Consider the following 27747-nt stretch of genomic DNA (forward strand, 5'->3'; position numbering starts at 1 on the left):
TGGCTCCTGATCAGCTTCTATATAGACAAAAACAAGGTCTACAGCATAAACCTATGACAGACTGCTGCATACGAATCCACCAATGTCTCCAGATCAGGTACTTAAAGGGAATCTGAAGTAAAAAAAAATTTAACTTCAGGATTTATTCATACAGTTATTTAGAAGGAAGGCTCTGGATATGCAGTGTTGGTGAACCTATGGCACGCGTGCGGAGCTGTCTCTGTGGGCACGCGTGCGGTGTCCGCTACCACCACTAATCCCACAACCCCCGCCACCGAGAACTCTGCATGCAGTGATGGATTTGCGAAGCGCCGGCTCTAAGAGCTGATTCTCTTCAGCGAATGAGTGGAGCCAATGCCTGCTGAGGTAAGAGCCGAAGCTGTGCCCCCACCCCCTCCCCGCTCTGCTCACAGGGGCGCCTGGTCAGACGTCAGCATGTCCTGTCAGCGCAGGACTTTTGGCTGGCTGCAGGAAGGTAATCGTGGAGCTGCACGCCGCCGCCGGGAGAGGAGACTTCTGTCAGATGAGTAAATTATTTTTTTTTCAGCTGAAATGTTGTCCACATTGCGTTATTTACTGCTAAAATGTTGTCCACATTGCGTTATTTACTGCTGAAATGTCCACATTGCGTTATTTACTGCTGAAATGTTGTCCACATTGCGTTATTTACTGCTGAAACATCCACATTGCGTTATTTACTGCTTAAATGTTGTCCACATTGCGTTATTTACTGCTAAAATGTCCACATTGCGTTATTTACTGCTAAAATGTTGTTCACATTGCGTTATTTACTGCTGAAATGTTGTCCACATTGCATTATTTACTGCTGAAATGTCCACATTGCGTTATTTACTGCTAAAATGTTGTCCACATTGCGTTATTTACTGCTGAAATGTTGTCCACATTGCGTTATTTACTGCTGAAATGTTGTCCACATTGCGTTATTTACTGCTGAAATGTCCACATTGCGTTATTTACTGCTGAAATGTTGTCCACATTGCGTTATTTACTGCTGAAATGTTGTCCACATTACGTTATTTACTGCTGAAACATCCACATTGCGTTATTTAGTGCTGAAATGTTGTCCACATTGCGTTATTTACTGCTGAAACGTCCACATTGCGTTATTTACTGCTGAAATGTTGTCCACATTGCGTTATTTACTGCTGAAATGTTGTCCACATTGCGTTATTTACTGCTGAAATGTCCACATTGCGTTATTTACTGCTAAAATGTTGTCCACATTGCGTTGTTTACTGCTGAAATGTTGTCCACATTGCGTTATTTGCTGCTGAAATGTTGTCCACATTGCGTTATTTATTGCTAAAATGTTGTCCACATTGCGTTATTTACTGCTGAAATGTTGTCCACATTGCGTTATTTACTGCTGAAATGTCCACATTGCGTTATTTACTGCTGAAATGTTGTCCACATTGCGTTATTTACTGCTGAAATGTTGTCCACATTGCGTCATTTACTGCTGAAATGTTGCCCACATTGCGTTATTTACTGCTGACATGTTCTCCACATTGCATTATTTATGTAACGAAAAATCCGCAATGCCGGATGGATTGCGGAAATATGGTCGCATCCAATCCGGCAAGCGGACTTTCCAACGCGGGATGCGGAAATTCGTCTGCATCCGCTGCGCAAACCCGTCCGAGCACTCTGCTCCAAACTCACCAGCATGCTGCTCACCAGGGCTCTGCCATCTTGCCTCTAGGGGGCGGGCGCGCACGACAGACACGCCTTTATACTCTTAGAAAGCGTGTCAGCTGACCTGGAGGTTAGCTGACATTTTAGCCTGCTCTGATTGGTTGCTGCCTGGGGTCGGGACTTCTCTCCCAGGCAGTATATAAGGAAGTGCTTTTCAGTCACACTTCATCTGTGTTTGCGATACCCTGTGTCAGCACTCAGACCTAGTCAGCCTTGTCTCTGATATTGTGTTATATATTGGTTTATCGCCAATATATACACATATTATACTGTTTGATTTATCGTGTATGATTCTGTGCCTGTCTTGACTACTCTTCTGCTTCCTGATTCTGTACTTCGCCAGCCCGTACCGTTATCGACTATTGGCTTGGTTTCCGACGATTCTCTTGTCTCACGTTTCTGTACTGCTGCTGCCTGATCTGTTGCCGAACCTCATTTTGTCTGACCTTTCTCCCTTCAGTGGAACGTCTCCCACTGTAGGGTTCTATCAGAGGCTTGCCTCTTTGAGACGACCGCCACTAGCAAACCCTTGCTGCTAGAGGCCGAGACTCCTCCACTCCGTCCTTTGGAGGATCTCACACACAGGGTTCCCATTCAGAGGTAACCACACCTCTGAGGAATTACGGTGTGGTGGATATTTCCACAGACTTGAATTTACACTGTATATTATTATTGTTGTCTGCTGTTCCAGCTTGCTGGAGGTTGTATCTCTGTGCCCTATAGAGATACTCTATGGTACCAAGCACCCTCTTGCATACGGTTGGATTGTGTCACGCTATACTTGCATTATTGGTGATTCTGCAGATCACCATATAATCAGGTATAGCATCTGTATTATTGGTGATACTGCAGATCACCAATAATCAGAATAGCGGTGCTTGCTGACACCAATCGTTACAATTTACTGCTGAAATGTTGTCCACATTGCATTATTTAGTGCTGACATGTTGCCCACATTGCGTTATTTACTGGTGACATGTTGCCCACATTGCGTTATTTACTGCTGAAATGCTGATCCACATTGCGTTATTTACTGCTGAAATGTTGTCCACGTTGCGTTATTTACTGCTGACATGTTGTCCACATTGCGTTATTTTCTGCTGACATGTTGCCCACATTGCGTTATTTTCTGGTGAAATACTGCCCACATTGTGTTTATTTTCTGGTGTCTAGGGTAACTGTTGCTTCATTTATTATTTAATGGTCATAGTTGGCTAAAATTGCTGCTTTAGGGTTACGGTATACTAATAAATAATATCACACAGTTTCTGCACACCCATGATGCGAATCCTCGTTTCACCACATCATGGCGGAAACACTGCTTTCTTATGTCTCGCTGTTACATCATTACGTTAGCTCTGCCCATACAATGTCATGGCCACACCCATTTTTCATCCCCCCCATTGGCACTCACTGATAAATAAGTCGATTTTGGGTTGCAGTTTGGGCACTTGGCCTCTGAAAGGTTCGCCATCACTGTAGAGCCTTCCCGGTCTCTGTCCCATCCTATCATTCCTGTACTATCCTAGTGGAAGCTATTAAACCCTGCATGTCCCTATGTAGATCCGAAGATGAGTACGTCCATAATTGTCTACAGAACTACTTGGGATGTAAGTAGTTTCAAAGGCTGAACAAGGAGTGCCGTAGACCTAGAAGAACAAGTAGCTTCCACCTGAGTGCAGGAGTGACGGAACGGACCGAGGACTGGGAATGCTCTATGGCAGTGGTTCCCAAACTTTTTCGGTTGAGGGCACCCTTGATGGCTCTGAAATTTTTTTCAAGGCACCCCTCGGCAAAAATAACCACTGAAATGCTGTTACGACCCTTATTCAGCAGCACCCCCCAAAGGATGGGGATGAACGCCGAGGCACCCCTAGCAGGTGCTCAAGGCGCACCAGGGTGCTACGGCAGTTTGAGAACCCCTGCTCTATGGTATTCAGAGCCTTAAAGAGACTCTGTAACAACAAAAACCTCCCCTGGGGGGTACTACTCACCTCGGGTGGGGGAAGCCTCCGGATCCTAATGAGGCTTCCCACGCCGTCCTCTGTCCCACAGGGGTCTCGCTGCAGCCCTCCGAACAGCCGGCGACAGAGCCGACTGTAGCTTCAATATTTACCTTTGCTGGCTCCAGCGGGGGCGCTGTGGCAACTTTCGGCACGGAAATAGACGGAAATACCCGATCTCCATCGGGTCCGCTCTACTGCGCAGGCGCCGGATACTTGCGCCTGCGCAGTAGAGCAGACCCGACGGCGATCGGGTACTTCCGCCTACTTCGGCGCTGACAGCCATCAGAGCGCCTGCGCAGGAGCCAGGAAGGTAAATATTGCGTCACGGCTGTACAGAGGGCTACAGCGAGACCCCCGAGGGACGCAGGACGGCGTGGGAAGCCTCATTAGGATCCTGAGGCTTCCCCCACCCGAGGTGAGTACCCCCCAGGGGCCGTTTTGACGTTACAGTTCCTCTTTAACTCTACATACAGTAGATATGTATAAAACAAAAACAAGTTCTGCAATAGAGTGCGTATACAGATCTAAGAAAACATTTGTGCCTAGGGCTTTAAGTACATGCCTAAAAAGAAAAATACTCTTCTGGTTGGAGGTGAGCATGGAGTAAATGTAAAAACACGGTATTACCACAGTACTGCCCCTGTGGTAGTAATTTGCTTGCACTATAAACGCGTAATGAAAAAAACAACATGTCAGTTTTCAGTAGAATAAGCCCAATGATTTCCAATATGCTGTCAGTCCCAATGCATCTTTTTTGGGCCTATAGTATCCAGAATTCAGATGGAAAAAAAGCCCTTAAAAGACTTAATTTCAGTCACCTGAAATTTGATTGGTTGCTACTGGAATTAGCTTGGATGATACTTGTTACTGCACTTTAGAAATCACTACTGCTTTCTGCACTGCTTTAATAGCAAAGTCCAGTTAATACCTTTGTACTCCTCTATAATTCAGGGTTGCTCGTAAACTACCTACGCCAGTGCGAATCTACGCATCATAGTCCGCAACTACGCATCGTAGTTCATAGACGAAGTTTAAAAACTACGCATACGTATTTCCGCATAGTCATAGTGCCGCTATGTGAAGCTTCGCCCGCTGCGCGTAGTTGACGTATGTATTGCGAAGTCAACTACGCTTGCGGTAACTGTGTCTATACGGATCATTGCGCATGTGCAGAAATATTATTGCCCTTCCATACGTATACAATTCCGCATTGGAAGGTGGAATGTATTCATATATTAGTTTACCCATGCGCTTAATTAGCAGATTATTGCGGAAATTTTTTTGCATAAGCGTCCGCATAAACTACACGAAGCTTACGTATTTTAACGCGTAGTCTACGAAATGCAAACGTAGCAAAGTTTCTAATTTCGTAGTTTCTAATTTCGTAGCTGTAGTTTGCGAAGCGTAATTGCGGAATACTACGCGTAGTTCCAGCGTAGCGAAGTTGGCTGACTACGACCATCCCTACTATAATTAGCCAGCTATTGACCTACCTGTGACCAAATTCCAGTGGCCATTTTCATATTTTCATGGACCAAGTTAAGAATATTTCTGAATGAGGAGTCATCATAGTCATAGCGTCTCCCAAATACGATGAAACAAATAATGTTGGATACTGCATTATCAATGGTAAAATGAGGATCAAAGGGTGAATCTAAAAATGGAAACAACAGAATAAGTCACCACAATCAAAACAAACATTTATACCAAAACTGGAAATGTTTCCATCACCTACAGTATATTGTTTTCTGCTTATACATACAGCTGCTTGTGATTATCCAGTATTAGCTCATATGGCCATCCAGGAATGCCCTGAAACATCCCCTTGACCTTTGATATTTGATAGGAAGTTTCAACAATACCATACTGGTCTCTCCTAGGAGGTGGTAACACAAGTTTGTGAAGGCTAAAAGCATCCAGTATTGCCTGTATTTTCAGCTTATTGGAAAATCTAGGCAATGGTGCTGATGCTTGCTGTCACAAAAGAGCTGTGAAAAACGCAATCGCAATTGGTTTCCTGCACCAATTGTGGTTAACGGGACAATCCACATTGGATGTGTAGTCCTGGCAGACTGGTCTCTCCTTTTTTTTGTAGCTGATAGAGATTTCTTTTCATGAAATACATTTGTTCTCTGATCAGGCCAATGTTTGTTTTCAATTAACTGGTTCACAAGGCGTTCCTTCATGGACCAATGACACCGAGGTGTGAAAAGCTCTGCCAGCAGCAGCACCAATTGGCTATCCTGACAGTAGAGGAAGCCAGCAATAGCTTTGACTCAACAGGAGACCAGACAAATCAAATCAAATCAAAGATAGCTTTATTGGCATGACCAAGATTCATTACAGGTATTGCCAAAGCAAGGGGAAAAAGGGGACATGGAAGAGGGGTGGGGTAGGGGGACAATGGCTAAGCAGTCTGTGGACATTTTTAGGTTTACAGTTCCGTTATGCTCCTTCTCAGTCTGTGGCATGCTGTGACATAGTGTGCAGCGATTGTCACTGTGGATTCCTCTTCTCCCAGTAGGATATATGTTTTCCTCTCATCTTCTAATGTGATAAAGTCTGGGAATAGTTCCAACAATTTCTTAAAGTAAGTGTCCCTGGTTGTAGTATATTTCGGGCAGTGCAGCAGGAAGTGGCTTTTATCCTTAAGGGTCTTCTGCTCACAGTGTTGGCATAGTCTCTCCTCCCTGGGTTTGTACGTCTGTCTGTGTCTCCCAGACTCTAATTCGAGGTTGTGAGCACTCAATTTGTAGGCACTCAGGATTTTCCTCTCTTGAGAGTCTTGGAGCTTTTCCAGGTATGCGGCCATTTTATATTCTCTTTGTAGAGACTGGTACAGTGGCTTGCAAAAGTATTCGGCCCCCTTGAAGTTTTCCACATTTTATCACAATACTGCCACAAACATGAATCAATTTTATTGGAATTTCACATGAAAGACCAATACAAAGTGCTGTACACGTGAGAAGTGGAATGAAAATCATACATGATTCCAAACATTTTTTACAAATAAATAACTGCAAAGTGGGGTGTGCGTAATTATTGAGCCCCTTTTGGTCTGAGTGCAGTCAGTTGCCCATAGACATTGCCTGATGAGTGCTAATGACTAAATAGAGTGCACCTGTGTGTAATCTAATGTCAGTACAAATACAGCTGCTCTGTGACGGCCTCAGAGGTTGTCTAAGAGAATATTGGGAGCAACAACACCAAGAAGTCCAAAGAACACACCAGACAGATCAGGGATAAAGTTATTGAGAAATTTAAAGCAGGCTCACGATACAAAAAGATTTTCAAAGCCTTGAACATCCCACGGAGCACACAACTGTAATTCTACCAAGACAAGGCCGTCCACCTAAACTCACAGGCCAAACAAGGAGAGCGCTGATCAGAAATGCAATCAAGAGGCCCATTCTGACTCTGGACAAGCTGCAGAGATCTACAGCTCAGGTGGGGGAATCTGTCCATAGGACAACTATTAGTCCTGCACTGCACAAAGTTGGCCTTTATGGAAGAGTGGCAAGAAGAAAGCCATTGTTAACAGAAAAGCATAAGAAGTCTCGTTTGCAGTTTGCCTCAAGCCATGTGGGGGACACAGCAAACATGTGGAAGAAGGCTCTCTGGTCAGATGAGACCAAATTGGAACTTTTTGGCCAAAATGCAAAATGCTATGTGTGGCAGAAAACTAACACTGCACATCACTCTGAACACACCATCCCCACTGCCAAATATGGTGGTAGCAGCATCATGCTCTGGGGGTGCGTGTCTTCAGCAGGGACAGGGCAGCTGATTAGAGTTGATGGGAAGATGGATGGAGCCAAATACAGGGCAATCTAGGAAGAAAACCTCTTGGAGTCTGCAAAGGACTTGAGACTGGGGTGGAGGTTCACCTTCCAGCAGGACAACGACCCTAAACATAAAGACAGGGCAACAATGTAATGGTTTAAAACAAAACATATCCATATGTTAGAATTACCCAGCCAAAGTCCAGATCTAAATCCAATCAAGAATCTGTGGCAAGATCTGAAAACTGCTGTTCACAAACACTGTCCCTCTAATCTGACTGAGCTGGAGCTGTGTTGCAAAGAAGAATGGGCAAGGATTTCAGTCTCTAGATGTGCAAAGCTGGTAGAGACATACACTAAAAGACTGGCAGCTGTAATTGCAGCAAAAGGTGGTTCTACAAAGTATTGACTCAGGGGGGGGGGCTGAATAATTATGCACACCCCACTTTGCAGTTATTTATTTGTAAAAAGTGTTTGGAATCATGTATGATTTGCGTTCCACTTCTCACGTGTACACCACTTTGTATTGGTCTTTCACGTGGAATTCCAATAAAATTGGTTCATGTTTGTGGCAGTAATGTGACAAAATGTGGAAAACTTCAATAGGAACGCATACTTTTGCAAGCTACTGTATATGGTTAGCTTTTGTGACTATTATTTCACTCCTCCATTTTTCCACATAGTCCTCTTTGCTCTTGGCTGTGGTGTGTTTTATCTGGATTTTTGTTATGACTTGTGGGTCGGGGGTTGGAGGGAGTATAGAGCTGACCACTACTTTCAGTCCACATGGCTTTTCTTGGTCTTCATTGTGCAGCATGGCTTTGTAGACTTGCTGACTCCGCTGGGAGCAGATTGAAAATAGATACAATGTATGATTTTTGCTTGTTTAAGGAATACCGTACCTAGGATAGTTATTGGTTTGTGATGTCTTGCTGAACATTTTGACACCAATATTGAGGGGCGGTGGTAAGCCACAACCAAGTTATTAAACTTCTCAGGAACCGGACATTATATGGTAGGCATGTTTGCTATCATAAGAATTGTCATATTCTGAGGATTATGAATCTGTGACACTTATTTGTATGCAATGAGCGTGAGAGGAAATATGGAAATGTCATATTTTGTGGACTCAAATGTTCCACCCAAAAGATAAATAACACCCAGTCCAGCCCAGGAGCCGACCCAGAGATTCTGCCCGAAAAGCTGGGTCATTCAAAAGGACTAGACTGGACCTCCTCCCCAGTCCTCCATCTTACCACCATCATGAGAGCATGCTGCTAGCGTAAGGACCGAGCTAGCGGCCATCTTGTATGTGCTCTGACCCGGAACAAAGACTTTCCATGTGCTCAGACTTCCACAAAGGGACATATTTCAATTGAACTTAAGTTGTTTTTTTATTTCTTCCTTTATTTTACACTGGGTTACTTTAGTCTTTAATCTTTAATTTTAATGATTTTCTGTATATATTAATTATTTATATTGCATTTATAAATAAAAGACTTCTAAAGTCACTTATTTCTCAGCAACACCCCACTATTCAGCCACACAGAACGAATCCTAGCTTTCGAAGAGTCGCTACTAATCTCTAAGTAATGCCCAGTGATGTTGATCCAGGGATTTTATCTGATTGCCATCTGGAGTCAGGAAGGATTTTTTTCCCTTTTAGGGCTAATTGGATCATGCCTTATAAGGGTTTTTCGCCATCCTCTGGATCAACAGGGATATGTGAGGGAGCAGGCTGGTGTTGTACTTTGTTTTCTGGTTGAACTCGATGGATGTATGTCTTTTTTCAACCCAAATAACTATGTAATAACTATGCAACTATGTCTGTATAGCCAGATTAGTGTGTTTTAACAGTTTTATTTGCAGGTCTTAGAATCAGTGAGATTAGGTCCTCTGTACTTTACAGAGGTGGTGGCAGCTTTGTACCCTGAAATAGTGTGTAGTTTGTGTTACTGTAGCTCGCAAGCTCCCTTTTAGCCTGTCTGCGACCAAATTCCAGCTCTTTCAGCTCATCGATTGCGTCCAAGAGGTTGGACAGTCTGTGGGTTGAAATACATTGGAAGGCTTTCAGCGGTCCGGCCACTAGGGGGCCTGTGATAGTGGTTGGCAGCGCTTGGGATATCTGTGTTGTGCTGAAAGTATCTCAGATAGCGCTATCGAATTAGCCCTGTCTAGAAATGAACCAATTTGTTGGTTGCTAGCTGAATGCAATATATTTTTTATATTTACAGAGAGACGGTGTAGCCTAGTACCCCTCCCCAAAATTTTTAATTTTAATTGGTGTGAAAATGAAAGAAACTTAGCCAATCAGATCTGGAAAATCTATGTCAAGCAAGGAACATTGACATCGTTCGCAAGACAAAAACGGACATGAAAAGAGACTTGTTTCAATGGGATACCCAGCAACTGCGGGAGCTGGATGTGTCCACTAAGGAGGACACCTGCCCATCTGTATCATGTCCAGGGGAACCAGAGACTGGAAATCTTGGCCGCAAGGAGGTTGAGCATACCCCAACAGCAAAACGAGAACACCAACATCAGAAATCCCATCATGCTTTGCACAACATCAGGGGAAAAATGCCCGGGCACTTTTCTTCTGTGCAGCTACAAATGAGGCTTGTATAAGAGAAACAAAGGTCTGATGCTGTGAAACTGTTAAAGAAACACCAAGCCTCGTCAGTGCTGCTGAGTCAATTTTTAGTCTGGAGGTTCACTTTAAGGAATACCGTACCTAGGATAGTTATTGGTTTGTGATGTCTTGCTGAACATTTTGACACCAATATTGAGGGGCGGTGGTAAGCCACAACCAAGTTATTAAACTTCTCAGGAACTGGACATTATATGGTAGGCATGTTTGCTATCATAAGAATTGTCATATTCTGAGGATTATGAATCTGTGACTCTTATTTGTATGCAATGAGCGTGAGAGGAAATATGGAAATGTCATATTTTGTGGACTCAAATGTTCCACCCAAAAGATAAATAACACCCAGTCCAGCCCAGGAGCCGACCCAGAGATTCTGCCCGAAAAGCTGGGTCATTCAAAAGGACTAGACTGGACCTCCTCCCCAGTCCTCCACCTTACCACCATCATGAGAGCATGCTGCTAGCGTAAGGACCGAGCTAGCGGCCATCTTGTATGTGCTCTGACCCGGAACAAAGACTTTCCATGTGCTCAGACTTCCACAAAGGGACATATTTCATCTGAACTTAAGTTGTTTTTTTATTTCTTCCTTTATTTTACACTGGGTTACTTTAGTCTTTAATCTTTAATTTTAATGATTTTCTGTATATATTAATTATTTATATTGCATTTATAAATAAAATACTTCTAAAGTCACTTATTTCTCAGCAACACCCCACTATTCAGCCACACAGAACGAATCCTAGCTTTCGAAGAGTCGCTGCTAATCTCTAAGTAATGCCCAGTGATGTTGATCCAGGGATTTTATCTGATTGCCATCTGGAGTCAGGAAGGATTTTTTTCCCTTTTAGGGCTAATTGGATCATGCCTTATAAGGGTTTTTCGCCGTCCTCTGGATCAACAGGGATATGTGAGGGAGCAGGCTGGTGTTGTACTTTGTTTTCTGGTTGAACTCGATGGATGTATGTCTTTTTTAAACCCAAATAACTATGTAATAACTATGCAACTATGTCTGTATAGCCAGATTAGTGTGTTTTAACAGTTTTATTTGCAGGACTTAGAATCAGTGAGATTAGGTCCTCTGTACTTTACAGAGGTGGTGGCAGCTTTGTACCCTGAAATAGTGTGTAGTTTGTGTTACTGTAGCTCGCAAGCTCCCTTTTAGCCTGTCTGCGACCAAATTCCAGCTCTTTCAGCTCATCGATTGCGTCCAAGAGGTTGGACAGTCTGTGGGTTGAAATACATTGGAAGGCTTTCAGCGGTCCGGCCACTAGGGGGCCTGTGATAGTGGTTGGCAGCGTTTGGGATATCTGTGTTGTGCTGAAAGTATCTCAGATAGCGCTATCGAATTAGCCCTGTCGAGAAATGAACCAATTTGTTGGTTGCTAGCTGAATGCAATATATTTTTTATATTTACAGAGAGACAGTGTAGCCTAGTACCCCTCCCCAAAATTTTTAATTTTAATTGGTGTGAAAATGAAAGAAACTTAGCCAATCAGATCTGGAAAATCTATGTCAAGCAAGGAACATTGACATCGTTCTCAAGACAAAAACGGACATGAAAAGAGACTTGTTTCAATGGGATACCCAGCAACTGCGGGAGCTGGATGTGTCCACTAAGGAGGACACCTGCCCATCTGTATCATGTCTAGAGTTGGGCCGAACCTCCGATTTTAGGTTCGCGAACCCTGTTCGTGAACTTCCGCGAAAGGTTCGGTTCGCGAAAAAGTTTGCGAACCGCAATAGACTTCAATGGGGAGGCGAACTTTGAAAGTTTAAAAAAATTCTATCAACTGGAAAAATGATAGAAAACATGTTTCAAAAGCTCTAATACCTGGAGCCACACCTAATTGAGTTAAAGATCACTGCTGGAGGACCCACCCTCCCTCCTCCAAGCAAGGTCCTTTATACCATTTGCCTGCCTATACTAATTAGTTATGGGACAGCTGCTACACACTCTGCTAGGGAGATTTTAATTGGCCTCCCTCCTCCCTTCTCCCTCCTCCAAGCAAGGTCCTTTATACCATTTGCCTGCCTACACTAATTGGTTATGGGACAGCTGCTACACACTCTGCTAGGGAGATTTTAATTGGCCTCCCTCCTCCCTCCTCCAAGCAAGGTCCTTTATACCATTTGCCTGCCTACACTAATTAGTTATGGGACAGCTGCTACACACTCTGCTAGGGAGATTTTAATTGGCCTCCCTCCTCCCTTCTCCCTATTCCCTCCTCCCTTCTCCCTATTCCCTCCTCCCCTTCTCCCCTTCTACCTATTCCCTCCTACCGGAGGGAGGAGGGTCTCTTCTGCCAGGGAATTATACTATTTTAAAAACCAGTATACATCATACCATAGCTGGGAATACATACATGAGTATACATCATACCATAGCTGGGGATACATACATGAGTATACATCATACCATAGCTGGGAATTGAACCCAGATCTCACTGTGTGGTGGGCATGTCACCCTAAGCACTGTACCACTACAGAAGTAAGTGAAGCTAGCCTAAAATTTAACATTTATGCTCAATGCAATAGAACCATTAGGTTGCTTAAAGGAGAACTGTAGTGAGAGGTATATGGAGGCTGCCATATTGATTTCCTTTTAAGCTATACCAGTTGCCTGGCAGCCCTGCTGATCTATTTGGCTGCAGTAATAATAATAATCCAAACATTTGTATAGTGCTTTTCTCCTGTCGAACTCAAAGCGCTCAAGAGCTGCAAGCCACAGGGACGCGCTCAAGAGGCCACCCTGCAGTGTTAGGGAGTCTTGCCTTGAACTCCTTACTGAATAGGTACTTGCGGGCAAATATTTCACCAGAAAAGAAACGCAATGCGGGCAAACATTTCACCAGAAAAGAAACGCAATGTGGGCAAACATTTCATCAGAAAAGAAACGCAATGCGGGCAAACATTTCACCAGAAAATTAACGCAATGCGGGCAAACATTTCACCAGAAAAGAAACGCAATGAGGGCAAACATTTCACCAGAAAAGAAACGCAATGCAGGCAAACATTTCACCAGAAAAGAAACGCAATGCGGGCAAACATTTCACCAGAAAAGAAACGCAATGCGGGCAAACATTTCACCAGAAAAGAAACGCAATGCGGGCAAACATTTCATCAGAAAAGAAACGCAAAGCGGGCAAACATTTCACCAGAAAAGAAACGCAATGCGGGCAAACATTTCACCAGAAAAGAAACGCAAAGCGGGCAAACATTTCACCAGAAAAGAAACGCAATGCTGGCAAACATTTCACCAGAAAAGAAACGCACTGCGGGCAAACATTTCACCAGAAAAGAAACGTAATGCGGACAAACATTTCACCAGAAAAGAAACGCACTGCGGGCAAACATTTCACCAGAAAAGAAACGCACTGCAGGCAAACATTTCACCAGAAAAGAAACGCAATGCGGGCAAACATTTCACCAGAAAAGAAACGCAATGCGGGCAAACATTTCACTTGGAAAAGAAACAATGCAGGCAAAGTTCACCTGGAAAAAAAGCATTTACTCACCTGGCAGAAGTCTCCGGCCTCTGGCGCGCTCCTCCCGGGACCACCTTCCCCCTGCATACCTCCCGCGCAGGGACGGATCTAGGGGGGGGGGGGCAGGCAGGTCTCTTGCCCCAGGCGCAGTTTGTTGAATTCTTAAAAAGGTGGCAAAATTTGGGTGGGGAATGGCAGTTTAGGTGCCAAAACCTGACTTTTAGGCGCCAAAACCTGACTTTTAGGCGCCAAAACCTGACCTTTAGGCGCCAAAACTTGACCTTTAGGCGCCAAAACCTGACCTTGCCCCAGGTGCAACTTGGTCTAGATCCGTCCCTGCTCCCGCGCTGACAGGGCTACGGCAAGATGGCTGCCGAAGCCCTGTACTGGAGACACAAATAGTCTTCAGTACAGGGCTTCGGCAGCCATCTTGCCGTAGCCCTGCTCGCCTGCCGGTGTCGGAACAGACACCGTAAGAGTAGGCTGGAGCGGGGCTGCGGGCAATGAACTGGCACGGCGTCTATGGACGCCGCTACCAGTTCATGAGGAGAGAGTGGCCAGAGTCCCGAGGCCCGTCCCGCTGCTGAAAGCGGGACGTTTCCCGGGACCTCATTAAGCCTGGGACAGCGGACCCCGAATCCGGGACGCGTCCCGGGCAATCCGGGACGTCTGGTCACTCTACTGACAGGCACTTGACAAGCAGCCTATAGGGCTGCAATGCTCCAGGCAGGCTCAATAGAGTGCTCCTTAAGTGTAACAACGTGCCCGTACAATGTACACTATCTGAACACAGTGTAAACTACTGTGCACGCTATGGCTGCATAGTGTGCGCAGGGCATTATAACACTGTCTGCTCTCATTAAGCTGTGCTGCTGTAGCAGTGCAGCTTAGTGAATTAAGCCCTATGTATGGAAGGCCAGATCTGGCAGTAAATATAGAGAGAAGTCACATGATTTTTACTTTTCAAAGTATGCAAAGTACATTCTTATTATTTTATGAAGAGGATGAGGGGTTTTGATTTTAATGTTAGGATATAATAATAGATATACCTGAGGCATACAGGTTTTTTTTCTGCTGTAGTTTCACATTTGAATAAAAAGTCCCAAAACTGCTGCTTCTTCACTACTGATTCAACTGCTTTGCGAACGATTCACGCCGATGGGCGTGGCCGCGGCGGCAGCCTCGGGACCGCCTAACGGCAATCAGCGTAAAGTCCTTGGGGCTCGCAGTGCAGGAGATCGCGCGCAGGCTGCGCATGCATCTCCTGTTCAGGGGTCGGAGCTCGACCCCTCCTTCAGTCTCCGAGCGGCTATCGCCGTTTGGGAGATTGTTAGACAGCGAAACCGCCATCTAATTACATTGTACAGCGCTGCGATCTGCAGCAGCGCTGTACTGGGGACAGCCGTGTGACACGGCTGTCCCCCTGGGACAATGGAGAGCGATTGACTCTCATAGGCAGAAGCCTATGACAGCCGATCGCCATGATTGGCCGGCTGTGGAGAGGGAGGGAAGAAACACTCTTTTTTATTAAAAATAAATAAATAAATATTTGTATAAACAAAAATAAACACGGGGGAAGCGATCAGTCCCCACCAACAGAGAGCTCTGTTGGTGGGGAGAAAAGGGGTGGAATCACTTGTGTGCTGAGTTGTGTGGCCGGTTATCGGCCTATTTTACTAAAAATGGCCTGGTCACTAGGGGGGTTTAGCACTGCAGTCCTCAAGTGGTTAAAGAGACACTGAAGCGGAAAAAAAATATGATATAATGATTTGTGTGTGTAGTACAACTAAGGAAAAAAAAAACATTAGGAGCAGAGACATAAGTCTAATATTGTTTACAGTACAGGAAGAGTTAAAGAGAATCTGTACTCTAAAATTCTTACAATAAAAAGCATACCATTCTATTCATTATGTTCTCCTGCCCCCCCCCCCCCCCCCCCCCGTTGCTGTTTCTGCCACTCCCTGCTGCAATCCTGGCTTGTAATTGCCAGTTTTAGGCAGTGGTTACCAGGGCCGGATTTGTACTTTTTACTGCCCAAGGCCCACTACCTCCAGCCGCCCCATGGCAACATCGGGGTTAAGGTAGCAATTAATACAATTCTTTCAAAAATTATCATTCAGGACCACAAAAGGAAGGAAAGCTGCTATTCAATGTAACAAGATTGACAACGTTGATCTGAAAAACTGTTTTTTTCCATTAATCTGATCAAATTGAATAGCAGCGTGCCTTTCCCATTAGTGGTTAAAAATGATCATTTTTGATCAATATTGTCTGGAGAATTGTATCGTTATGGGCCACAGATAGGGTTATCGGACATAGTAAAGGGAGGAGGTTAGAGACTCTGCAGGATCAAAATATTAGGGAATGGAATTTATGAAACAAAAGCTGTTTAGGAGAAATTAATTGCTAGGCCTTTTGGCAATTTAGGATGAGTCTAGTAATTTGAGAATAGGGTTATGGGAAAAGGGATAACATTAAGTATTAGGTTAGGGTTACTGATTAAAAGATTATAATGATTAAACTGACTGAGGACAGCCAGTGACACAACTATGTACTCTGTAATGTGCTACAGATGTCAGTGCTATATAAATACATAATAATAATAATATGGGAGGACATTAGGCTATGACTATGGTAGGATTAGAGTGTGAGCTCCTCTGAGGACAGTCAGTGACATGACTATGTACTCTGTAATGTGCTGCAGATGTCAGTGCTATATAAATACATAATAATAATAATATGGTAGGACATTAGACAATGACTATGGTAGGTTTAGAGTGTGGGCTCCTCTGAGGACAGTCAGTGACATGACTATGTACTCTGTAATGTGCTGCAGATGTCAGTGCTATATAAATACATAGTAATAATATGGTAGGACATTAGACTACGACTATGGTAGGATTAGATTGTGAGCTCCTCTGTGGACAGGCAGTAACATGACTGTGTACTCTGTTATCATACTGTGGCCAATCCTTTACAGTAAAGAGGAAATTCCGAGTTTAGTTCCTGGTATTGTCACATTTCATATTTTACCTAAAGTAATAAAACAGCTTAAAATTAACAGCTAAAACCATCTGACTGGTTTACAAAATGGGGTGGGGGAAGGAACAAAACCTCATGCTTTTTGCATGGCACAGACTATGCAATTTCCCTTCAGAGGGGACAAATCAATCATTTCCAGCAGGTCTGATCTCATATCCAATCTTTTTCTGATCAATATTCAGATTGCTTCTGTACATGCATAATAATAATATGGTAGGACATTACACTATGACTATGGTAGGATTAGATTGTGAGCTCCTCTGAGGACAGTCAGTGACATGACTATGTACTCTGTAAAATGCTGCAGAAGATGTCAGTGCTATATAAATACATAATAATAATACGGTAGGACATTAGACTATGACTATGGTAGGATAGGATTGTTAGCTCCTCTGAGGACAGTCAGTGACCTATGTACCCTGTAATGTGCTACAGAAGATGTCAGTGCTATATAAATACATAATAATATGGTAGGACATTAGACTATGACTATGGTAGGATTAGATTGTGAGCTCCTCTGAGGACAGTCAGTGACATGACTATGTACTCTGTACAGTGCTGCAGATAATGTCAGTGCTATATAAATACACAATAATAATATGGTAGGACATAAGACTATGACTATGGTAGGATTAGAGTGTGGGCTCCTCTGAGGACAGTCAGTGACATGACTATGTACTCTGTAAAGTACTGCAGAAGATGTCAGTGCTATATAAATACACAATAATAATATGGTAGGACATGAGACTATGACTATGGTAGGATTAGACTGTGAGCTCCTCTGAGGACAGTCAGTGACATGACTATGTACTCTGTAATGTGCTGCAGGAGATGTCAGTGCTATTTAAATACATAATAATAATATGGTAGGACATTAGACTATGACTATGGTAGGATTAGAGTGTGAGCTCCTCTGAGGACAGTCAGTGACATGACTATGTACTCTGTAAAGTGCTGCAGCGGATGTCAGTGCTATATAAATACATAATATTAATATGGTAGGACATTAGACTATGACTATGGTAGGATTAGATTGTGAGCACCTTTGAGGACAGTCATTAACATGACTATATACCCTGTAATGTGCTATAGAGAGGATAGTGTTTTTCTCTCTCATTTTTGCCCAGAAGACCAAAACTACAGTAACAAAGAAACCAGTGAGGGAATGAAAGGTTAATTTCTTTGGAAGGGAGGGGGGAGTAGAGGAAAGCTGCTGATTAACAAAACAAGATAGTAGTAGTGACAGGGCTGCCTACATGAACATAACACTGAAAGAAGTTAGCCAGCTGGTCACTCTCTCTCCAGCAGTTTAGCAATAGGCAGGGTGCTACAAGTGAGTAAAATATCTGCACACAAAATCACATATCTCTCCCTCTCTGATGCTACAACTAATCTACAGTGCACAGTGCAATATCACACTCCCTGACACTGTCAGTAATGCCTCAAACCTCCACACGCATAGTACTTATCTCAGGGCCGGGCCGAGGCATAGGCTGGAGAGGCTCCAGCCTCAGGGGCAGTGTAGGAAGGGGCGCACAATTCATTCAGCTGTCATTCCTAATTGTGTATGAAGCAGAAAGAAATAAGAAAAGGGGATACATAGCAGTGACTGCAAGCCAGATAACTAGATATTAAGGTGATGGGGAGGTTGTGGGCCCAGTGGCCCTCTTAGTCTAATAGCAATCAGTGTGTGACAGCTGGGGTGGGAGGGATGGAGGGGGGCACTTTGGTGTCTTAAGGTCCGTACACACGCCGGACTTTAGGCAACGACGGGTCCGTCGTTGCCTCCCGCTGGGTGGGCGTGCCAGCGACAGTCCGGCGTGTGTACGCTCCGTCGTCAGACTGATACGGCTGTTTCTGAGCGATCCGCCGGGCGGATCGCTCAGAAACAGCCGTATCAGTCTGACGACAGAGCGTACACACGCCGGACTATCGCTGGCACGCCCACCCAGCGGGAGGCAACGACGGACTCGTCGTTGCCTAAAGTCCGGCGTGTGTACGCTGCTTTAGCCTTGGGTGCTGGAGGACCTTGTCCCAGCTCTGACTTATCTGCCTCTTCCTCCTTCCACTCAAATCTCCCTGTCTGCTGGCTCAGCCCCGCCCCTCAGAGAGAGAGAGGAGAGGCAGGGTGCTCTTTTCTCTGTGTGTGCAGTGTACCACGCACTCAGGAGAGACTGGAGGACAGCGCAGCAGCAGACAGCTCAACAACTGATCTGCTGCCTGTGTGCGACACCCGCACCAGCTCTTCTGGCGGCAGGTTTCCGCCCTAGGAACCGGCCTAGGAGGCCTGTGCGGAAATACGGCCATGGTGGTTACGAACAAAAAAACATGGCTGCTAACCAGCATGTGATAGGCTGAGAGGGATCTGTTGAAAAGGGCTCCTGAGCTGCCTGTATGAAAAGGGCTCCTCCATAGACATCAATGTTATTTCTGCAAATATGGGCTACAAGGTGGTGAAAAGGGCTCCCGAGTTTTGATATAGGCTACAAGTGGGCACCCTTTTGTAGCCCATATTATTTTTTTCGGCTACAAGGTTTTCAGCTACAGTAGGGCACCCCTTTGTAGCCCATATTTTTATTCAGCTACAAGGTTTTCGTCTACAGTAGGGCACCCCTTTGTAGCCCATATTTTTTATTCGGCTACAAGTTTTTCGGCTACAAAAGGGCACCCCTTTATAGTCCATATTTTTATTCGGCTACAAGGTTTTCGGCTACAGTAGGGCGCCCTTTGTAGCCCATATTTTTGTTATTCAGCTACAAGGTTTTTGATTCTGCTGCAAAAGGGCACCCTTTTATAGCTGAGATTTTTGATCCAAGGGCGCAGGGGAGGTTAGGATTAAGGTCCGTACACACGCCGGACTTTAGGCAACGACGGGTCCGTCGTTGCCTCCCGCTGGGTGGGCGTGCCAGCGACAGTCCGGCGTGTGTACGCTCTGTCGTCAGACTGATACGGCTGTTTCTGAGCGATCCGCCGGGCGGATCGCTCAGAAACAGCCGTATCAGTCTGACGACAGAGCGTACACACGCCGGACTGTCGCTGGCACGCCCACCCAGCGGGAGGCAACGACGGACCCATCGTTGCCTAAAGTCCGGCGTGTGTACGGACCTTAAGGCATCAGAAGGGGGGGTGTCTTAGGGTTAGGCACCACCTGGGGGGTCTTAGGGTTAGGCACCACCTGGGGAGTCTTAGGATTAGGCACCACCTGGGAACTCTTAGGGTTAGGCACCACCTCGGGGGGTCTTAGGGTTAGGCACCGCCTGGGGGGTCTTAGATTAGGCACCACCAGGGGGTCTTAGCGTTAGGCACCACCAGAGGAGTCTTAGGGTTAGGCCCCAAATGGGGGGTCTTAGGGCTCTTTCACATCAGAGCTTGCGTTGGAGAACGCTCAAAGCATACGTTTTGTTGTACGCCTTTTACTGCGTTTTGATATGCGTTGCACTGCAGTGAGTGTGCGTTTTTAATCCGTTTTCAATGCGTTACTGCACATAGAAAAACGCAGGTAATTTTTTTTTCTTTTAGTTGTCAACTTTCTAGATTGTTCCTCTGTTGCATTCTGGGACTGATTGCCTGCGTTAACGGATTAAAAACGCGCATAGTGTGCGTTTTACATTGACTAACATTGTAACGCATAAAGCTAGCGTTGGCCAAAAAACTGCGCCTGGGTGCAGTGGAACGCAACGCACAAAAAGGCTGCATTATATGTGAAAGCTAAAATGAAAGTCTATGGACTTTCATTTCACCTTGGGTAACGCAAACTTTATCCTTTGCGTTGAAACGCAGAAAATCTGCCCTAATGTGAAAGAGCCCTTAGGGTTAGGCACCACCTAGGGGGTTAGGGTGAAACACCATAAGGGGAGGGTTCTTTGTGAGAGTAGGGAGCAGTTAGGTCATAATAATCACTTTTCTTAGCTATATCTAGAGCCCTTTTATAGCTCAACAAATTTTGCCTATAACAGCATCCTTAAATGAACTAAAACTAGCTTTTTCGGCTACACCAGGTGCCCTTTGTAGGCGAATTTGGCATATATGGGCTACACCAGGCGCCCTTTGTAGCTAAAGTTGGCATATATGGCTACACCATGTGCCCTTTGTAGCCGAAGTTGGCATATGGGCTATACCAGGCGCACTTTTTGTAGCCGAATTTAGTATATATGGGCTACACCAGAAGCCCTTTTTTCCAGGAGCCCTTTTCAAATAGACGTGGCTGAGAGAAGCTCAGTCTGTGACTCATACAGAGCCTGGAGGGGGTGTGTATAACTTCTACCTATCACAGCGGAGCAGCACATTCCTACCTGAGCCAATAAAGTTGACAAAGGAAAGAAGATTAGATTAAGGCTGAAAATGTTGTTGCAGAGTCTCTTTAAGAAACTTCAGCCATTGAGCTCCAGGACAGTCGCAGAGAGCTCTGTCTTCTGAAGCTTGTTATCTCAAGTGTCTGTCAAAGTATTTTCTTTTTCTCTGCAGAGAAGGGTTCAAATGTCCACTGGTCTGCTCTGTAAAATCATTTAGAATGCTGAGTAGTGTTTAACCACTTTACCCCCGCGCGTACGTATTTCTCCGCCCCTTTTTCCATCCTTTAAAAACCAGGGACGGAGAAACACGTACTTTCCGCGTTCCCGACGCTGTCCGCGCTCCCGCTCGTAAACACGCCGCCCGCCGCTAGTAAAACCGCCGCCGCCCGCTCGCCCGGAGATCAATGAACGGGAAAATCCATTCCCGTTCGTTGATCTAAGCCCCACAATGACCCGCTGCTCTCCTATGTGCAGCGCGATCATTGTGAGAAGAAACTCACGTGTCCAGCCTCCTTATTCTTCCTCCAAGCTTCCGGAAGGAGGCTTGGAGGTCGCAATAAAGCAAAAAGTTACTGTGGCCATCTTGTGGCCAAATAGTAAACTACACCCTACACATTTTTCACATACAAATAAATGACTTTTACACAAAAAATTAACTCATTACCTCCCACACTCCCCATTTTTTTTTTTTTTTGTAATTAAAAAAAAATTCAAAAATGTACAATTAAAAAAAATACATAATTAGTTACCTTAGGGACTGAACTTTTTAAATATTTAAGTCAAGAGGGTATAACACTGTTACTTTATAAACTATGGGCTTGTAATTAGGGATGGACGCAAAACTGAAAAAAATGCACCTTTATTTCCAAATGAAATATTGGCGCCAAACATTGTGATAGGGACATAATTTAAACGGTTTTATAACCGGGACAAAAGGGCACATAAATTTCATGGGTTTTAATTACAGTAGCATGCATTATTTAACAACTATAATGGCCGAAAACTGAAAAATAATTTTTTTTTCCCCACATTTTTCCTATTTTCCCATTAAAACACATTTAGAAAAAAATAATTCTTGGCATAATGTCCCACCTAAAGAAAGCCTAATTGGTGGCGGAAAAAACAAGATATAGTTCATTTCATTGCGATAAGTAATGATAAAGTTATAGACGAATGAATGGAAGGAGCGCTGAAAGGTGAAAATTGCTCTGGTGGTCAGGGGGTAAAACCCCTCAGTGGTGAAGTGGTTAAACTGCAAATATTAGAGAATGATGCAATGTTATAAAAAAAAAACTATATAACTGAAATTAAAAATATGAGAAGATTTTTTTTGCTACTAACGTTCTAGTAATTATCCATGATACACAACCAAATCATATCATAATTATTATTTTTTTTCGCTTCAGTGTCTCTGTAACAGAAATAGCAGCATACATTTAAACCTGGAGAAACATTTTCAAAAGAAAAATAAATCATGCTTAAAGCCAGATGTGGAGGGTGGATTTGGACGTCTCTCTACAATCAGCTGCTCTGTTAACATATGACAGTAAAATGTACTGGAGTGCATACTGTAGCTAGTCAGCACACTGTTTAAAGAAAACCTGTAACGAAGAAAACCTCCCCTGGGGGGTACTCACCTCGGGTGGGGGAAGCCTCCGGATCCAATTAAGGGTTCCCCCTCCTCCTAGGTCCCGCGGCGGTGGAGACAAAGCTCCCCGAACAGCAGGGATGTAAATATTTACCTTCCCGGCTCCAGCGCAGGTGCAGTATCGGCTCTCCACCTCGGAGATAGACGGAAATAGCCTTTCTCTATTGGTCCGCTCTACTGCGCAGGCGCAAGTCTCCTGCGCCTGCGCAGTAGAGCGGACCTGACGGAGATCGGCTATTTTCGCCCATCTCCGTGCAGAAAGCCGCAACAGCGCCCCCGCTGGAGCCAGGAAAGGTAAATAAATCAGCGCTTATCATCCTTGTCGAGGGAGGATTCCCGGACACTTTGGGGGAGCCAGCGCTGGACTGCCTGCAACTACTGGGGAGGGGAAAGCCTCATTGGGACCCTGAGGCTTCCCCCTTTCCGAGGTGAGTACCCCCCAGGAGAACTTTTTTTGTTACAGGGTCTCTTTAAGGGCGAATGTCTAGCTTTGATCTAGGAAATGTTTGTCTGAGGGAGCAGACATTGCCCCACCTTCCTTCTACTCCATATATTCTAAATAAATAACTACAAATGAAAGGGTCCCTGCAATAGTTGGATGGGGTTTCTCTATGTCCACACTTCCCAATATTCCCATGGTGAACCCCAGGGCCAGGGGCCCCATCCACCAGTGGTCATGTAACATGTGCAGCCACCATGACCTCTCTTCATTCCCTTAACACATGGCGCCAATATGACACCTAGAGCAAGCATAGCCCAAATGGAACTCTTCCTCCCAACCCCTTATAGCAATTATCACCTCAACCTCAGTACAACCAAGTCTTCCAACAGGGCCACCCACCTGTTAGGAGATTGAGATTTATGTGTCTGCTCCACCTACAGTGACATAAGAGTACTGCATTCTAGGTACTGCATTCTGGTTGGTTGGTTGGTTGGTTGTTAATGTTGTGTCTAAATAAAGTTTTGTTGTTGTTCCACTGACCATGAGGCTGAGCTAACATGGTGCCAAAAGATGGGAAGAGAACTGGTGTTTTTTAGCTATTAAACTGCACAATCAGGACCGAAAGCTGTTCATGTATACTAATCTAGCATCTCAGCAGCCACACAGAGAGAAATGGCTACACACAACATACCAGTCCTGGGTGCAATGGCCTGCACAGGAAACCTTGCAGCAAACTGGAGATTCTTCGGATCACAGTGGGAGGATTATGAGGTTGCTACTGAACTGGACAAGAAAGACCCCAAAGTAAGGGCTGCAACCTTACGCTAAGTGATGGGAAGAGATTGTCTGCGTGTTTACCAGCACCTCACACTGTCTGACACTGACAAACAGGATGTACACAAAACACTGGATGCATTACAAAGCTATTTCATGCCTGCCAGGAACACCATAGATGTAGGGTTGCCACCCGGCCTGTATCTCTCCGGCCCAGCCGGAAAATGAATAAAAAAGCAGCGGCTGGAAAAATGTTTTTACCAGCAATGTATCCAGCCGGTAATTTGGACTGTTCCACAAGAGCAGAGGGGGAGACGCCTGGTTTGTTACAATAATACTTCTAACTGAGATAAGGCTGCAGGCTGTTCTCCCCCTCAGGCTCTCTCCCCCATGGTGCTGTTCCTGTTGATACGTCCAGCTTCTGCGTGCTCTACGTGACGTCACTGAGCAGCCTGTCAGGAGGGAGCGCTGAGCAGTAGAGATGCAAAGTTCGGATCTTTTCAATGATCCGGATGATTCGAATCGGATTATTGATCCGAATCTCGGATCATTTTGCAAGGGAAGCATTCGGGGGGTGAAATGACTAGCAGGACAGGAGAAGGGGAGGGGGGTGGACACACAAAGAAGGGGAGAAGATGGACAGAGGGCAGGGAGTAGACAGAGAAGGGAGGAGGGACGAGCAGAGAGCAGAAATGTTTGTTTGCACACAATAGCCACATGCTGCAATCATATGCTTCACATGTATTTCACCTACATGTTCATCTGTATACCTTGAATGCAAACCTCGCACAGTGAAATAAAGCATTTCCCAAAGTGAAGTGCAGCTGTTTAGTGCTGAGTGCAGGAGGATCATATTGCACAGCAATCACAGTGTCTGCAAAGTTACTGAGCTGTGCTGAGCCAAAAGCTTCCCATGTGAAGACTGTGCAGCACTACGGAACAGACAGCCTATAATGAGCAGCACATTATAGCCAGTATGTGTGCTCTACACATATCTGGCAGTGGCACCCATGTCCCCTCTCTCTCATCTACCTGTCCCTGGCTCCCCTCCAACAGAGCGATCCATCTCTGCTCTGCTTCCAGGACCCCACTGCCCGCTGAGAGGGGGCGTGTCGCTCCTGGCCCTGCCCCTTTTGCGATCCAAATCACTCATTTTGATGATTCGGATGATTCGACTCACAAAAGAGATTCGGATCAAAGATCCGAATCGTTCATGATCCGGACAACACTACTGAGCAGCCTGCGCGGATTGAGACCCGAGGAGTTCTCTGTCTGTAATCAGAAGTGATGGCAGAGCCAGCCGAGGAGGGGAGCATGACTCTCTCCTTCCCCCTCCCTCTCATTGTGTGTCTCTCCCCGTGTGTCTGCATTCAGCCTGGTAAGCTGTTGGCTGACATTCCTTTATCTCCTGACTTAAGGTGGCCATACACTCGTCAGATTAGCAGCGGATAGATCATCAGATAGATTTCTGATCTATCTGATGCGTTTTTAGAACATTTTTTACCAGGATAGAATTCCAATAGATTTCGGTTTGAAATCTATTGAAATTCGATCTGATGGCATTTTTTTGCCATCAGATTTCCATTAAGGCCAATGCAAACTGATAAGCAATCTCATCAGATCGACCTAAATTTTCCACCCTGCAAGTTCGATGGAAATCCATCGAAATCGATCGAAATCGGCCGTCGATCGGTCGATTGGCCAACCGATTTGCAATCGATCGATCGGGATCGATCGGTCGGCCAGAAAATCGGCTGAGTGTATGGGCTGCTTTTCTCTCTGTCTGGCTATTCATTCCTTCTCTGCTCCCCTCAGCATGGCAGATTTATGGCTGATGCTGCCTGTGTGTAAATTTACACCCTTTCCCTGCTGGTTACTTGTTTTATTTGCTGCAGTAAAGCCCCTTGTTTTCCTGTATGGATATGTGTATTTTTTTTTTCTTTGGTACTACGTCCTGGTTCATTGCTGCTAATGGCATTTAGGACACCTGTAATATCATTAAAAAAATAAATAATAATAATAACTTACCTGGGGCTTCTACCAGCCCCCTGCAATCGCTGTGTGCCCGTACCGGGACAAAATGATCCTCAGGTCCCCCGCCGCGGCTCACTTTAGTTTCCCCGGTCAGGCGCGGCCACTGCGCTTGTGCGGCCCTGGCTGCACACGACCTCACTCCCACTCAAATCCCCGGGAGTGTCCTGCACAGGTGCAGTACAAGGTTTTCTCGTACTGCGGCCAATGCACTCGGCTATGTGAGCGGGAGTCAGGAAGCCGTGGCCAGGGCTGCACAAGCGCTGTGGCCGCGCCTGACCGGAAAAACATAAGTGAGCCACGGCAGGGGACCTGAGGATCGTTTTGTCCCGGTGCAGGCACGCGGCGATTGCAGGGGGCTGTTAGAAGCCCCAGGTAAGTTAATTTTTTTTTAATGATATTACAGGTGTTCTTTAACAATTACCATATTTACCACATCTACATTCTATATTTTCAGGGGACATTAGCCCTAATGTAGATCTTTGTACGTCGGCCAAAACAACATGCACCATCTTCTCCACGCAACCGGCAGCTTCTGCTCACTTTGTAATTCTTGGCAGTCATACACATGTGTGCCGCAATGCATGCTGGGAGATGTAGTCCATGGATGCAAGTACAGTGTTGTACTCGCATCCAGGGACCTCATCTCCCAGCATGCATTGTGGCATGCATGTAACTATGCCAGGTATTATAAAAGCTGATACCACCTGGTGATCAGGTGGAGAAGATGGCACATGTTGTATGGGCTGTAGGTAAGTAATGGTGCTCTACCCAGCGGCACACATCATTAATAACCTCCCTTATGTTGTATCCACACCATACAATTTTTTGGCAGATTTTCCTGCCAGATCGATTATTTCCGGCATGTCCGATCTGAAGATCGATTGATTTTCTGAGCATTTACTTCTATGGAAATCGATCAGAAAATCACTCAGAAAATCGATCTTCAGATCGGACATGCTGGAAATAATCGATCTGGCAGGTAAATCTGCCAAAAAATTGTATGGTGTGTATACAAGATTATAGGAAGGTTCGTTTTTAGTAAACACAGTACAGTAAATTCCAGTGCTCCGGTCACTTCAAAGGATACTTGTTATTCTGGGTGGGCTAACTCTTTGAATAACATTGCTACTTATCTAAAGTAAAGTTGGCCTTGTCCATGACCGAATATGACCATGGGCACTTTCTATTGTATGGTCACAGCCACTTTCCAGTGTGTGGGCATGCATATTTTTTGCTACGTGTGCATAGGTATCTACATAGCACTGTCACTTAAAAGTTTCTAGAGCTACCCTGCATATTCATGTCACTGACTGTCCTCATAATCTAATCCTACCATAGTTACAGTCCAATATCCTACCATATTATTATTATGTTTTTATATAGCACTGACATCTTCTGCAGCACTTTACAGAGTACATAGTCATGTCACTGACTGTCCTCAGAGGAGCTCACAGTCTAATCCTGCCATAGTCATAGTCTGTCTCATAATATGTCTACCATATTATTATCATGTACTGTATTTATATAGCACTGCCATCTTTTGCAGCACTTTACAGAGTACGTAGTCATGTCACTGACTGTCCCAAGAGAAGCTCTAATCCTGCCATAGTCATAGTCTAATGTCCTACCATATTATTATAATGTATTTATATAGCACTGACATCTTCTGCAGCACATTACATAGTACATAGCCATGTCACTGACTGTCCTCAGAGGAGCTCACACTCTAATCCTGCCATAATCATAGTCCAATGTCCTACCATGTTATTATGTATTTATATAGCACTGACATCTTCTGTAGCACTTTATGCTGGGCATACACGGTCAGTTTGTTCTTCATCAATCGAGCTGCTGGTGGCTCGATTGATAATATCTG

General features: G+C 44.9%; 1 protein-coding gene across 2 annotated transcripts in view; it reads right to left on the reverse strand.

Moving 5' to 3' along the window:
• The window catches only part of LOC137537649 (cytochrome P450 2J6-like), a 109848-nt gene that overhangs the window by 48958 nt on the left and 33143 nt on the right, over positions 1 to 27747 (reverse strand). For both annotated transcript variants that reach the window (XM_068259557.1, XM_068259556.1), the window contains one exon: positions 5216 to 5376. In XM_068259557.1, the coding sequence (XP_068115658.1) occupies positions 5216 to 5376 (161 nt within the window). The remainder of the gene's footprint in view (positions 1 to 5215; positions 5377 to 27747) is intronic.

This window comes from Hyperolius riggenbachi, chromosome 11 (assembly GCF_040937935.1).
Source record: "Hyperolius riggenbachi isolate aHypRig1 chromosome 11, aHypRig1.pri, whole genome shotgun sequence".
In the NCBI taxonomy this organism is placed as follows: domain Eukaryota; kingdom Metazoa; phylum Chordata; class Amphibia; order Anura; family Hyperoliidae; genus Hyperolius; species Hyperolius riggenbachi.